This window comes from Eretmochelys imbricata, chromosome 9 (assembly GCF_965152235.1).
Source record: "Eretmochelys imbricata isolate rEreImb1 chromosome 9, rEreImb1.hap1, whole genome shotgun sequence".
Classification (NCBI taxonomy): domain Eukaryota; kingdom Metazoa; phylum Chordata; order Testudines; family Cheloniidae; genus Eretmochelys; species Eretmochelys imbricata.
In genome coordinates, this window is record NC_135580.1 from 55473861 (window position 1) to 55487862 (window position 14002).

The 14002-nt window shown below is 42.4% G+C and overlaps 1 protein-coding gene across 8 annotated transcripts in view; it reads left to right on the forward strand.

The window, feature by feature from the left end:
- Window positions 1-2441: 2441 nt before the first annotated feature.
- The window catches only part of PASK (PAS domain containing serine/threonine kinase), a 52079-nt gene continuing 40518 nt past the window's right edge, over window positions 2442-14002 (forward strand). For 3 of the 8 annotated variants that reach the window (XR_013347059.1, XM_077825824.1, XM_077825828.1), the window contains exons 1-8: window positions 2517-2578; window positions 3051-3122; window positions 5618-5819; window positions 8029-8261; window positions 9839-10009; window positions 12150-12290; window positions 12868-13002; window positions 13328-13621. Coding sequence is in view for 7 of the 8 variants with exons in the window: in XM_077825824.1 (XP_077681950.1) it covers window positions 5657-5819; window positions 8029-8261; window positions 9839-10009; window positions 12150-12290; window positions 12868-13002; window positions 13328-13621 (1137 nt within the window). In the remaining variant the exon portion in view is untranslated. Of the gene's footprint in view, window positions 2490-2516; window positions 2583-2753; window positions 2890-3050; window positions 3123-5617; window positions 5820-8028; window positions 8262-9838; window positions 10010-12149; window positions 12291-12867; window positions 13003-13327; window positions 13622-14002 lie in introns of those variants that run through there. The other 5 variants (XM_077825825.1, XM_077825827.1, XM_077825826.1 and 2 more) reach the window with 5 other exon arrangements.

The following is a 14002-nucleotide window of genomic DNA, read 5'->3' on the forward strand; positions in this document are numbered from 1 at the left end:
TTTTTGTTGACTGCTGCTGCACATTGAGTGGATGTTTTCAGAGAACTATCCACAATGACTCCAAGATTTCTTTCTTGAGTGGTAACAGCTAATTTAGACCCCATCATTTTATATGTATAGTTGGGATTATGCTTTCCAATGTGCATTACTTTGAATGTATCAACATTAAATTTCATCTGCCATTTTGTTGCCCGGTCACCCAGTTTTGAGATATCTTTTTGTAGCTCTTCACAGTCTGCCTGGGTCTTAACTATCTTTAGTAATTTTGTATCATCTGCAAATTTTGCCACCTCAGTGTTTAACCTTTTTCCAGAGCATTTATGAATATGTTGAATAGGACTGGTCCCAGAACAGAGTTTACCACTCTCCATTCTGAAAACTGACCATTTATACCTACCCTTTGTTTCCTATCTTTTAACCAGTTACCAATCCATACCCTTCCCTCTTATCCCATGGGAGCTTACTTTGCATAAGAGCCTTTGGTGAGGGACCTTGTCAAAGGCTTTCTGAAAATCTAAGTACACTATGTGCACTGGATCCCATTGGTCAACATGCTTGTTGACCCCCTCAAAGAATTCTAGTAGATTGGTGAGGCATGATTTCCCTTTACTAAAACCACATTGACCCTTCCTCAACAAATTATGTTCATCTATATGTCTGACACTACTGTTCTTTCAACCAGTTTACCCAGTACTGAAGTCAGGTTTACAGGCCTGTAATTGCTGGGATCACCTCTGGAGCCCTTTTTAAAAATTGGCATCACATTAGCTATCTTCCAGTCGTCTGGTACAGAAGATGATTTAAATGACAGGTTACAGACTACAGTTAGTAGGTCTGCAATTTCACATTTGAGTTCCTTCAAAACTCTTGGGTGAATACCATCTGGTCCTCATGACTTACTGCTGTTTAATTTATCAATTTGTTCCAAAACCTCCTCTAATGATACCTCAATCTGGGACAGTTCCTCAGATCTGTCCCCTAAAAAGAATGGCTCAGGTTTGGGAATCTCCCTCACATCCTCAGCCGTGAAGACTAATGCAAAGAATTCATTCAGTTTCTCCGCAATGGTGTTATCGTCCTTGAGTGCTCCTTTCGCACCTTGATTGTCCAGTGGCCCCACTGGTTGTTTAGCAGGCTTCCTGCTTTTGATGTACTAAAAATTTTTTTGCTATTACTTTTTGAGTCTTTGGCTAACTGTTCCTCAAATTCTTTTTTGGTCTTCCTAATTGTATTTTCACACTTCATTTGCCAGTGTTTATGCTCCTTTCTATTTTCCTCTCTAAGATTTAACTTCCACTTTTTAAAGAATGCCCTTTTGCCTCTCACTGCTTCTTTTACTTTGTTGTTTAGCCACAGTGGTTCTTTTCTGGTTCTCTTACTATGTTTTTTAATTTAGGTATTCATTTAAGTTGAGCCTCTATTATGGTGTCTTTAAAAAGTTTCCATGTAGCTTGCAGAGATTTCACTTTTGGCACTGTATCCTTTAATTTCTGTTTAATTAACCATCTCATTTTTGTGTAATTCCCCTTTCTGAAATTAGATGCTACAGTGTTGGGCCACTGCGGTGTTTTTCCTGCCACAGGGACAGGGCCTTCCTTACCCATACGCAAAACACGCAGCGGTGTAGGGGTGCCCTGTTTCAACCCCTGCTCTGCCCCATCCCTTCCCCACCTCTTCCTGCCCCTGCTCTGCCCCAGCCCCGCCCCCATTCCCCTAAGCTCTGCAGCAGGGCTGAGCCTGTACTCACCAGCAGCGGGAAGTGCAGACCCGGTCCCAGCCATGCCGCCGGTGAGTGCTGGTGGGTGGTTCCTCACTGCCCCCCAAGCCAGCCCCCTCTGCAGAGGCCTGGGGCCAGCCGCCCTTGCTCAGGCCTGCCCCCCCACCCCGATGGGGGGGGCTGCATCGGGTCCCAGAATAGCTAGGGATGGCCCTGCACAGGGATATTAAATTTAATTATATTATGGTCAGTTACCAAGCAGTCCAGTCATATTCACCTCTTGGACTTGATCCTGTGCTCCACTTAAGACTAAATCAAGAATTGCTTTCTCTCCTCTGGTGGGTTTCAGGACCAGCTGCTCCAAGAAGCAGTCATTTAAGGTGTCAAGAAACTTTATCTCTGCATCCTGTCTTGAGATGACATGTACCAACCCAGTCAATATGGAATACATCCAACTGAATTGGCAACCCTGGCTGCGTCGCAGTCTTTCGAGACACGTGGAGGGGAGCGCGTTTGCAGATGCTTAATTAATTTTGCCTCATGTGCCATCCCGTCGGCGGGGTCTAAGGAGACCCTAGCAACTATTTATGCCGGTTTTTGCCATTCAGCGCCAGAGTGGGTACCGCCTCGGCAGCCGATTGGCTTCTCTGGCTGTCAATCTGGACCTCTCCGTTTCTTACCATCTTGATTGGCCTCGGTGGGGGCGATGCTTTTTCCTTCTTCCCTTCGCGCTAATATACGCCACCGGTTCTCAAGTGACCGGCGCCTGGAGGTGGGGGCGGGGCAGGGAGCGGGCCGCGTTGGGTCCGAGGTGGTTATGGGCCCCGGGGGACATTGGAGAGCAGGATAGTCCCCATGGTGGTGGGTCTGGGACCTTGTAGGGAGGAGATTGGCCATGGGGGGCAGGGATCCTCGGGGGGAAGAGGGTGGGTCGCCCGGTGGCGGGGGGGGGAGCAGGGTGGGGAGTGAAAGATGTTCTCTGGGATGGGAGGTGTTGGGGGGCGGGGAGTGAAAGATGTTCCCTTGGATTGGGAGTGTTGCGGGGGTCAGGACAGGGTCTCTGCTGGTTTGGCCTCAGGTTTCGTTGCTGTGGGTGTTATTGGGGACAGGTTCCTGTGGCGCCTGTTGTAGCCATAGTTTCTGAACTGGGGTGGAGTACGGTTTGCCTCCCGGTATGGCTATGCTGCGAGCTGGCTCGGGTTCGCAGTGCTCGGGTTAAGGGGGCGCTGTTTGTGCTCAGGCTGCCCCCCGAGCCGCGGTCCCCTCCCACCTCGCTTTTCCGCGGCACCTCTTCCTGACTCCGTTGACAGTGTGTGTTCTTTTCTTTGCATAGACAAAACTCACGGGCCTGGAAAAGCAGTGAAAGGATGATTTGGGAGGTAATAAGAGAGCAGAAGCTGAGCAGGTGAGATGGGGAGTTTGTTTTGTTGTGTGTGTTAAGGCTTAGTTAACTTCAGTGACTAATATTTTGGAGAAAACATGCTTTTTGTAACAGCTTCAGCACCCTAACTCCTTCAGTTAAGGTGTGAGGGCTAACAATTTATGTCTGAAACATCAAACCAGTCCTCTAGGGTTGGAAATTGGGGGGGGGGGGTTGTTTTTGTTTTTGAAGCAGAAAAAATTCTTCCAGCCTTTGCTTCTTAATGATGTATAAACAAGGGCATTTGGAGGGCAACTATAAAAATGCCACATTAGCAAATAGATTATACATAATCAATATATTTTTAATAGGACTGTTAAGCGATTAATAAAAAATAATAGAATACCATTTATTTAAATATTTGTGGGTGTTGTCTACATTTTCAAATATATTGATTTCATTTACAACCCAGAATACAAAGTGTACAGTGTTCACTTTATATTTTTTATTATAAATATTTTCACAGTAAAAAACAAAAGAAATAGTCGTTTTCAATTCACCTAGTACAAGTACTGTAGTGCAATCTCTATCATGAAAGTTGAACTTACAAATATAGAATTATGTTCAAAAAATAACTGCATTCAAAAATAAAACAATGTAAAACTTTAGAGCCTACAAGTCCACTCAGTCCTACTTCAGCCAGTGGCTCAAACAAACAAGTTTGGTTACAATTTGCAGGAGATAACATTGCCTGCTTCTTGTTTACAATGTCACCTGAAAGTGAGAACAGGTATTCACATGACACTGTTGTAGCCAGCATCACAAGATATTTACGTGCCAGATGCAATAAAGATTCATATGTCCCTTCATGCTTCAGCCACCATTCTAGAGGACATGCGTCCATGCTGATGATGGGTTTTGCTCGATAACGATCCAAAGCAGAGTGGACTGACGTATGTTCATTTTCATCATCTGAGTCAGATACCACCAGTAGTTCGATTTTCTTTTTTTTTGGTGGTTCAGGTTCTGTAGTGTCCGCATCGGAATGTTGCTCTTTCAGAAGTCTTGAAAGCATGCTCCACACCCCATCCCAATCAGATTTTTGGAAGGAACTTCAGTTTCTTAAATCTTGGGTTGAGTGCTGTAGCTATTTTTAGAAATCTCACACTTCTTTGCGTTTTGTCAGATCTGCGTGAAAGTATTCTTAAAATGAACATCATGTGTTGGGTCATCATCCGAGACTGCTATAACATGAAATATATGGCAGAATGCGGGTAAAACAGAGCAGGAGACATACAGTTCTCTTCCAAGGAGTTCAGTCACAAATTTAATTAACACACTATATATTTAACAAGCATCATCAGCATGGAAGCATGTCCTCTGGAATGGTGGCCGACACATAAAGGGGTATACGAATGTTTAGCATATCTGGCACATAAATACCTTGCAACGCTGGCTACAAAAGTGCCATGTGAAAGCCTATTCTTACTTCCAGGTGACATAAATAAGAAGCAGGCAGCAGTATTTCCTGTAAATGTAAACAAACTTTTGTCTTAGTGATTGTCTGAACAAGAAGTAGGACTGAATGAACTTGTAGGCTCTAAAGTTTTACATTGTTTTGTTTTTGAGTGCAGTTATATAAGAAAAAAATCTATATTTGTAAGTTACACTTTCACAATAAAGAGATTGCACTACAGTACTTGTATGAGGTGAGTTGCAAATACTATTTATTTTATCATTTTTACCGTGCAAATATTTTTGTAAACTTTGTATTCTGTGTTGTAATAGAAATCAATATATTTGAAAATGTAGAAAAATATCCAAAAATATTTAATACATTTCAATTGGTATTCTATTGTTTAACAGTGTGATTTAATCGCGATTAATTTTTTTGAGTTAATCGCATGAGTTAACTGCAACTAATCCACAACCCTAACTTTTAACTATTTGTAACTGCCCCATTTAATTCTCTTTTGCATATATACATATATATCTGTGTGTGTGTGTTAAGATCAAGCACACAAATTCCGTGGGGACATGTGTACCTCTTTTGTGTCTCCAGTTGTTAGATTGATGAAGCTATCAGACTAACAGTGGTGTGGCTAGATTGTACTCTCTATGGATAGTTACAAAACCTCTAAGACTTGTCTGAAGCCCTAACACTTTACTGTTTAAAGAAAGTGATATCAGTAGAGGAGAGACTGTTAATGTAGAATGTAGCATTTAATTTGTCTCTTCCATTGTGAATTTGGAAACTACTAAACAGCTAGTTATATATAATAAAGATTGCTGAGAAATGAATCTTTCAGGGAAAGGTGGGTTTCCTTAAGGAAGACTAATACTGGAACAACAGTAAAAGTATTGTGTGAGCAGCGGAGAGCCCCACCAAAGGCTCATCTCTCCATGGAAAATCTTGTCCTCATCTCACACCGTCTTTATTTTTCATGGTGCAAACTGGGGAACACTGATGGCTGTCTGTATGCTGTGGAGTGTTCTCTCAATCATTGATCTCATTGGTCCCTTCTATATTTCCATTATAGATGGACTCCTAACTGTGGTGTTCCAGCGAGGGTCTGACTATGGCAACCAAGGATTGTGTCCCCTCTGAAGAGGGCACCTCATTAGGATTACCCGTTCCAGGACTGAGTGACTCTGATGAGCTGAGCAAATCCTACCCTTGGACCAACAAGAGTAGAAAAAGTGGGCTTTCCAGACTCTGCCAGAGTAAAGCTTCTTTGTCTGGTGATTATCATGTAGCACTCTGAATTTGACAGTGTGAACTTATGAATCAAGATATCTGTTCTTTCCAATGCCTTAAGATGGGGTGGCCAACCTGTGGCTCCAGAGCCACATGTGGCTCTTCAGAAGTTAATATGCGGCTCCTTGTACAGGCACCGACTCCGGGGGTGGAGCTACAGGCACTAACTTTCCAATGTGCCGGGGAGTGCTCACTGCTCAACCCCTGGCTCTGCCACAGGCCCTACTCCCACTCCACCCCTTCCCGTCCCTTCCCCTGAGCCTGCAGTGCCCTCGCTCTTCCCCCTCCCGGCCAGAGCCTCCTGCATGCCATGAAACAGCTGATCGAAAGGAGGGGGAGGTGCTGATCGGTAGGGCTGCCGGTGGGTGCGAGGCGCTGGGAGCGGGGTGAGGGAGCTGATGGGGGGAGCTGCTGACATATTACTGTGGCTCTTTGGCAATGTACGTTGGTAAATTCTGGCTCCTTCTCAGGCTGGCCATCCCTGCCTTAAGACTTTCCCCATAAATTAGAAATGACACAGTTAAAGAAGTAATTGCAAAAAAAAGATAATGTGTTCAGGAAGTTGTACCAAAGGAGTGAGGAGGAGGAGGTGATAGGGATGGGGAACGAATTTGACTACTTCTGAACCCAGAGCATATCCATGGGTTGGATGAAGGTCTTACTACATGGTGACTATTACCAGCATAATGGTTTACATACCCTTAAGTTGCCTTGTTTTAGACCAGAGGTTCTCAAACTGTGGTCTGAGCTCCATTCAGGTGGTCTGTGGATAATTCCCTCTAAGGTGCATGCCTGGGCAGCTGCACACAAGAGAGAATGGCCACCCATCTAATTAGTGGAGCTGTGTAGGCATGGCTCCACTGATTAGGTCCCTGGACCCTGGAGAAGATGCATATGTAAGGTGAGGTGGTAGCCTTGGGGGGAATAGCGGGTAGTTGAGAGGGAGCAGTGGGGTAAGAAGAGGGGGTGGGGGGAATTTGGGACATGCAGGGCTGCAGTGGCCAGGGAAAGAAGTGACTTTCCCCAGCTCCAGGGCTGCGGCTTCTGGAGAGACCCCCACTCCTTCCCAGCCCCAGCTTGGGGGCTGCTGTGGTGGAGGGGGAGAGGGAGAGACTCTCCTCCTTGCCAGCCCTAGCTGCCACGGCAGGAGAGAGAGGGAGAGACCCCCATCCTTCCCAGCCCAGCTCGGTTGCTGCCATGGTGCTGGAGACCCCCCTCCTTTCCAGCCCCAGCTTGGGGGCTTCCACAACGGGGGGCAGGGGGAAGAGGGCACATCCATCGATTTAGAAAGGTAATACTATTGATATTAAAACGAGTTGTGTGCTTTTATTTGTAGAACAAAAAAAATTTTTTGTTTTTTTTTGTATATAATGCTTTTATCCAAAGTCCTTTACAGTAGTTATCTAACGATACAAACAACATTTGGAAAGATCATTAAGTGGTCCACTGAGACCCTCAGCAATTTTCAAGTGGTGCATGGGGAAAAAAAGTTTGAGAACCACTGTTCTAGACACCTTCCTCAGTACTGCCTACCCCTGCTTGTTCTTTTGGGAGTGAAATGACTTTATAGGTGACGCTATGATATTTCCTGAAGTACCTCCCTTTCGATGTAGGACTTCTGAGAATTTCAGCAGAGTCACTTGGCAAGATGTGCCCTACAGATTTTTGTTTGTTAGTAGTCAAAAGTGTAGGTGGGTGAACAGCGCTTCCTCACCAGTTCCAGTGCTGTTGTAGTTACAAGCAGGTAATTAACTAGTTTCTGACTAAACAAATATTTAATGGAACACTGTCTATGTAAAAATTATTAATAACAGCTTAGATTATTAAAACGGATAGAATTTTTAAAATCATCATTTGGTCTTTTCTCAGGTTGGCCAAAAGAAAATAAGACTAGCGAAACAGTGCATGAGAACCAGTAACATTGCATTTTTCCAGCCTTTGAGTCATAAGTACTGGAATACTTAAATCTGATCAAAACAACTGTTCGTATTAACATTAAAAATATTGAAAACATTTGTATTTAATATTAGGCTTTGAAAATCTTTCTTTAGTCTAAAAATTTAAAGTTTTTATATGTAAACTACTTGACAGTTGCTTCAGTTGGTGATCTTTCCCTGAAAATTGTCTCCCCACTAAATGTTCTTTTATATCAGACTTCTTTAACTACAGAGATGCTCATCTTTTTTCCTTTAGAGGATGAATGGACTTCCTATTGCTTATCTTCACTGGCTGCTCATAACATTTGTTCTGGCAATCTTGGTAACCCTTGGGCTCATTTGGAACTTGCCTCCTTATCCTGTTCAGTCGGTAGCACCTCTTGTTCCTTCTTGAATGTCATGAGTGTAGAGGAATCCCTCCCGTCGCTCCCAGCTGCTGTGCGCAACCCAAATAAAGCTGTCTTCACTGTGGATGTCAGGACAACAGAGGTACAGGGATTCCTCGACTTTATGACGTTCGCCTTATGACGAAAGACACTTACGACGTTTCTGAATTGACACCCTGATTTGACATACGACAGTTGGTTTCGACGTTATGACGCTCGGTCCCACAATGGAGTGGACTGCTGTTCCGAGTTACGAAGTTTTGACTTACGACGCAATTTTCAGGAACCAATTGTGTCTTAAGTCCAAGAACCGCCTGTACCAGCCTTTTACCATGGCTGTAGCAGGACCACCCACTAAAAATGAGCTTTGTATAGTTCTGTTATAAACCACATAGCTTTATATAGATTCAGACTTGTGTAATTTTTACTTGACTATGAGTTCCATTACATATACATTCACAAGTCTTAAAAGTATGTGAGATTTATGTATCCCAAGTATAGTTTATAATTGGCAAAATGCACACAAGACAAGATCAGACAGAACACTGATCTACTGAGCCCTTTTCAAGCAGAGAAGGGGAAAATAAAACTTTAGGACAAAGGTTAATACAAATTGAAATATACTTGGAGTTCTTTGCACTTAATGCTGTATTCATATAAGCTTATGGCCAGTGTATCTACCTGTCTGAAAGTTTAGGCTTTCCTCATGCAGACATAGGTCCTACACTGTAAAATGCTCTTTGTGGTGCAGAATCACTTTAAGAACTGTAGACATTATGTGGTTAATGCACCTTTTGAAGGTCTGGAGCAGGTCACTTTATTTAAAACAAAAAAGACTCGTCAGCTGGAATCAGCAGCTGCAGTAAGCTGGAAATTGAACTGAAGACTGAACTGTGGCTTGATGTAGCTGTAACGAAGGACCCTTTCACTGTACTAACTGGATTATTTTACTGTAATCAATTTAAAGGAATTATAGTTAAGTTAAAAGCAAGGGTTGGCTAACTGGATTTTGGATACTCGTCTGCAGGTTGCTGATCAGTTGTTTTTGCTGTTAGATATATCTAAAACTATAGTCCTATTTAGGATATACTTGTAAATATAACATAATTTTATTCCACTAGATAGTTTTGTTTTCACAAGCCAAATGGCTGGAGGGTGCTGAGTAGTATACAAGAAAGAGGAAAAGATGAAAGCAGTGTCTCTGTTTCATTTACCAGATAAGTGACTATGGCTTTGTCTAGACTACATAAAAAGTTGGGCAGTGTAAACGGTTTTTGTTGACGCTTTTGCCAACAAAATATTTTCACCCCCCTACAAGCGTTGTCAGCAGGAGAGCGCTCCTGCTGACAATGAGCCATTTACGCTGCCACTTGCTGCGGCAAAACTTTTGTCTTTTTTTGAGGGGGGGAGGGTTGTTTTTTTAAGCACCTGTGAACGACAAAATTTTGTTCAATTGGCAGTGTAGACAAAGCCCAAAGCAGCGGATTGTCATAAAATTGAAACAGACATAGGAATACGACTAAGTATGAAGTGAAATACGTATCAGGTTTCAGAATAAAAGTAGGACCTATCGTTTCCAACTTCCATTGAGAGAAGATGTGATGTAACGAAATATTAGACCAGTCATCTAGTAGGAGAACTAGAAATAAAATTCTTACTGCATTCTTTTTCCTCTCCTAGATTCTTGTTGCCAGTGACACAGCCTGCAAGCTCCTTGGGTACAGTAGTCACGAGCTGATTGGCCAGAAGCTGTCCCAGTTGATATCAAAATCTACTCAGGTTGTAGTGGAGGCTCTAGGGGAGGAACATGTGGAAGATGATGGATATGCAGCTGTGGTTTCTGGAACAGTGGTGTGTGAGATGTTCAAGCAAATAATCCCTTAAAGAAATACACTTGTGTGATTATTTCAACTTAACTCTTCAGTGTTGTCCAGTACATGTCCCTGGGTAACCTTTTGTCACTCTTTGACAGTGGAGGCATTTCTTTTTTTAAAAGAAGCTTATAAACATGTTTTGCCTTTTTTAATTCTGGCTTATGAAGTCCACTTGGGAGGCACTCGTAAGAGTCATCCTTGTGTCAACTTGTATAGTCAGGATGACTGTTTCTCTATCTAACGTCCATTATGAATTAATTTGAGCAAAAATGTTAAACTGCTCCAAGTTGAGCCATTAATACTAACGCAAGATTCCCAAGGACTGTCTCAATGTAATTTAAAAAAAAAAATTAAACTCTTAAATTGCATTCCATGAATTATAATAGTTATCAAAGCAGTCAAATGCGATGAAATATCTGAGGATATATATGGCAAAACACTTAACTGAAAATGAAAAAACGATATCTTGCCTTCAAGGGAATATAAGCCATAAAGTATGTGGAACTGTCTGAGAGAAATGTCTCAAAAAAAGCATTTTTTTGCTTCTATTGTCCAGTTATTGCATGTGCAAATATTCTGGAGGGAAAATGAGCTCATAGCCTCTCAGCAGGTCTTCTCTTTTAAAAGAGATTTACAGCACCTCAGAACTACAGCTTTCTCAGTCCTAAAACAAGTTTGGGGAGAAAAGTGAAGGTTTGGTTGGCTGAGGCCCCAGAATAGAAATTAGCACGTCTGACAGTTGTTCAACTCAAAATTTGTACTATTAAATGTATTTCAGAGACTTCTTATGGTGTAGTAAATGCATAAACTTTCTGTCGCAATGCTAGTAAGGCCTGATATGAACAGGGCAGGGGAAAAAGTGAGTAAACCTCATGTGAAAGAATCCTCTTATTTTAGAGGAATCTATTCCAACAAGAAATAAAACTGGCATGTTTGCAGTTGAAATTAATAAAGCTACCATTAAAGTTAAGTCTGCTGGTTTATTTCCACAGTGCTAACTCTTCTTGCAAGGATCCAGCTGCTGTTTTGGTTATTGTAATTTACTGAGATTCCCATAAGGAATGCATCTTTGAGTGTATGGTGTTAGAATAAAGAAAAGTAGTACTTGTGGCACCTTAGAGACTGACAAATTTATCTGAGCATAAGCTTTTGTGAGCTACAGCTCACTTCATCGGATACATTCAGTGGAAAAAGTGACTTTTTCCACTGAATGTATCCGATGAAGTGAGCTGTAGCTCACAAAAGCTTATGCTCAGATAAATTTGTCAGTCTCTAAGGTGCCACAAGTACTACTTTTCTTTTTGCGAATACAGACTAACTCGGCTGCTACTCTGAAACTTGGTATGGTGTTAGAGTATCACTTTTTAAAAGGCATACAAAAGTTGGGGAAACACCTTGATCTCTTTTCTGAGGTTGAAGAGAATAACTGTGTGTGTGTGTGTGTGTGTGTGTGTGTGTGTGTGTGTGATCGGTAAACTATTTGCAAACCTTCAGCCCTTTATATTCTAACAGAGCAAAAGCACTGGATCTTATTGGGGACTCCATGTTGATTGTGCATGTCAGATGTGAGGTTTAAAAACAAAGCTGTTATGCAAGCACAGAGAAGTTTTAATGTTACATGCTCTTTCAATGGCCGAGTAACTCAAACTTTATTTATAACAGCATTTCAGCAAAGCCTCAATATTGGAGATACAAATGTATAAATATGCAGCTTGCATATTGATATTATGCATTCATTGAATGCAGGGCTTTGGAGCAGAGCCCGGAGCTAGAGCTCTGAGCAGCTCCGAAGCAGTGGAGCTGCAGGTTTTTGCCTGGAGCTGGAGCGGAGCAATCCTATAGTCCAGAACTGTTTGTCATACCCCCTATAATACAAATGGAGGTTCCCATTTAATTGAATGTTTTGGAGAATGCAAGAGGAATTGGCACCATTAAGGAAGACTTTTTCACTTCGCCCTGTTCGAAAAATTAATAGAAAGATCCCTTATCTTGCATTTCTAACAGCAGGAGAGTCACATCTCAGATTGAAATCTTATTCAGCTCTCATTGCCCTGAAGCTGTTGGTAGGTAAAGAGACATATCAGAACACTGTATTTAATGTTGATTTCTGTTAACAGGTGGATGTTATAGGACGTAGCAATGAGAAGATACCTGTCTCAATCTGGATGAGGAAAATGAGAAGCAAGGACAACCAGTGCTGTGTGGTTGTGCTGGAACCAGTGGAAAGACTCTCTGCCTCTGTTTCCTTCAGAAGTGATGTGAGTGTTCTGTTCTATTAGTCACAAAATGTGAGAGCAATTTGACAAAAGAGCTTTTGTGCAAGTGAGGGGATCTTAAAAGCTTTAACAGACAATTTAGTACTCATGAATATGAAAGATGTAGATAGCACTGGCTGGAGCCAGGTGCAGTGTGGGCAGACTCTGCAAGTTTCTCCCACACAGCCATGCCAGTTGATCTCAGTCTTGACTTGCAGTTTCTAACATGATTAGCTCAGTGGTCTCTCAGTATAGATAGAATACTGCAGGTGAATTAACAGACATGGTTGTAAATCTTTGTGTACAAACACTTTTTGTTGGGGGAAATCTCAGATACTGTTTTTCCACTTGCCTCACATGGATTTTAGCTACATGTGGTTTCCGTGTATAAAAATAGTGTCAGAGTGGCACTGTATTATACTGCATCTGCTTACTGAATCAGTGTTTGTTATTGGTATTGACTCTCTTCATGGGCACGTCCAGCCATATTGTTTGATATTAGCATAAACTGCTCTTTAGGAGTGGTGTGGCCCGTGGTTAAAACATGACAATGATGAGGGTCATGTGAACTCTTTTTAAGGGAGAGATTACATCGTGTGACCTTCTTTTTGCTCATCTCCATGGTTACACATCATTGGAAGAAGTAGTTGGTCACTACATAACAGACCTGATTCCTTCGGTGCAGATCCCTCCTCCTGGCAAGAAAATTCCAAAGGTACTGTGTGATCTATCAACTAAGCTGTTCCTTGCTCTTCTCACTTGTGATATAAATACAGCACAGTCTTCATATTTCATATATGTTGGCTTTCTCTAGTTGGGTAACAAATAGAGCCTCTGGTGGCAGATTTAGCACCTAAGACCTAAGTCTCCTGATAATGGCTATGCAGTTGTTGGTTGCTGTTCAGGTGTTTCCTAGCTAAGTAATGAGCTAGGGCTTTCACTGCAGGAGCTCTCCTAGTGAAATAACACATTCTCCCCTCCACCCCCTGGAAAGCTTTCCTGTGCATAACTTGGTGTGTAAACAGTGTTTCTCTTTTTAGAATCTCAAGATCCAGAGATCTATAGGTCGAGCCAGGGAGGGCACAACATTTCCTCTCAGTTTAAAGCTGAGGGCTAGTCTTCCTGATGAGGACCAAGTCTCGGTGATTGAGGATGGACTCCTTCAGGAGTTCAAGGCAGGATCTTCCACAGACTGTTCTTACTCTGCCACTGTCTGGGTTTTCACCGCCCTCAGTGGGCTTATCACACTCCAACGAGATGGGAGCATCTATGGCATCAACAACAGTTTTGCTTTAATGCTGTTTGGCTATGAGAAAAAGGAGCTGCTGGGAAAGGTGAGGCCTGAATTTTCACCCCTCCTCCCCCCAGAAATGGTTGGTGTGTCTTAATGATCTCAAGTCTGCCAGCAAAAGAATCTATTCCACTTGCTCAGTTAGAACTGCTGTAGTCAACAAATAACTTATGCACCAACGACCACCCCACACTTAACTTCTGAACAAAGGATTGCCAAAGGATTAGAACAAATTTTAAGTATGCGGAAGCAGACTCTGTAATCTCTCTTCTTCCATCACTGTTGTGGATCATGTACTGGGGGTAGCCTTGTTAGTCTGTCTCCACAAAAACAACAAGGAGTCTGGTGGCACCTTAGAGACTAATAAAATAAGGACAAAATAAAGACCAAATAAATCTTAGTCTTTAAGGTGCCACCGGACTCG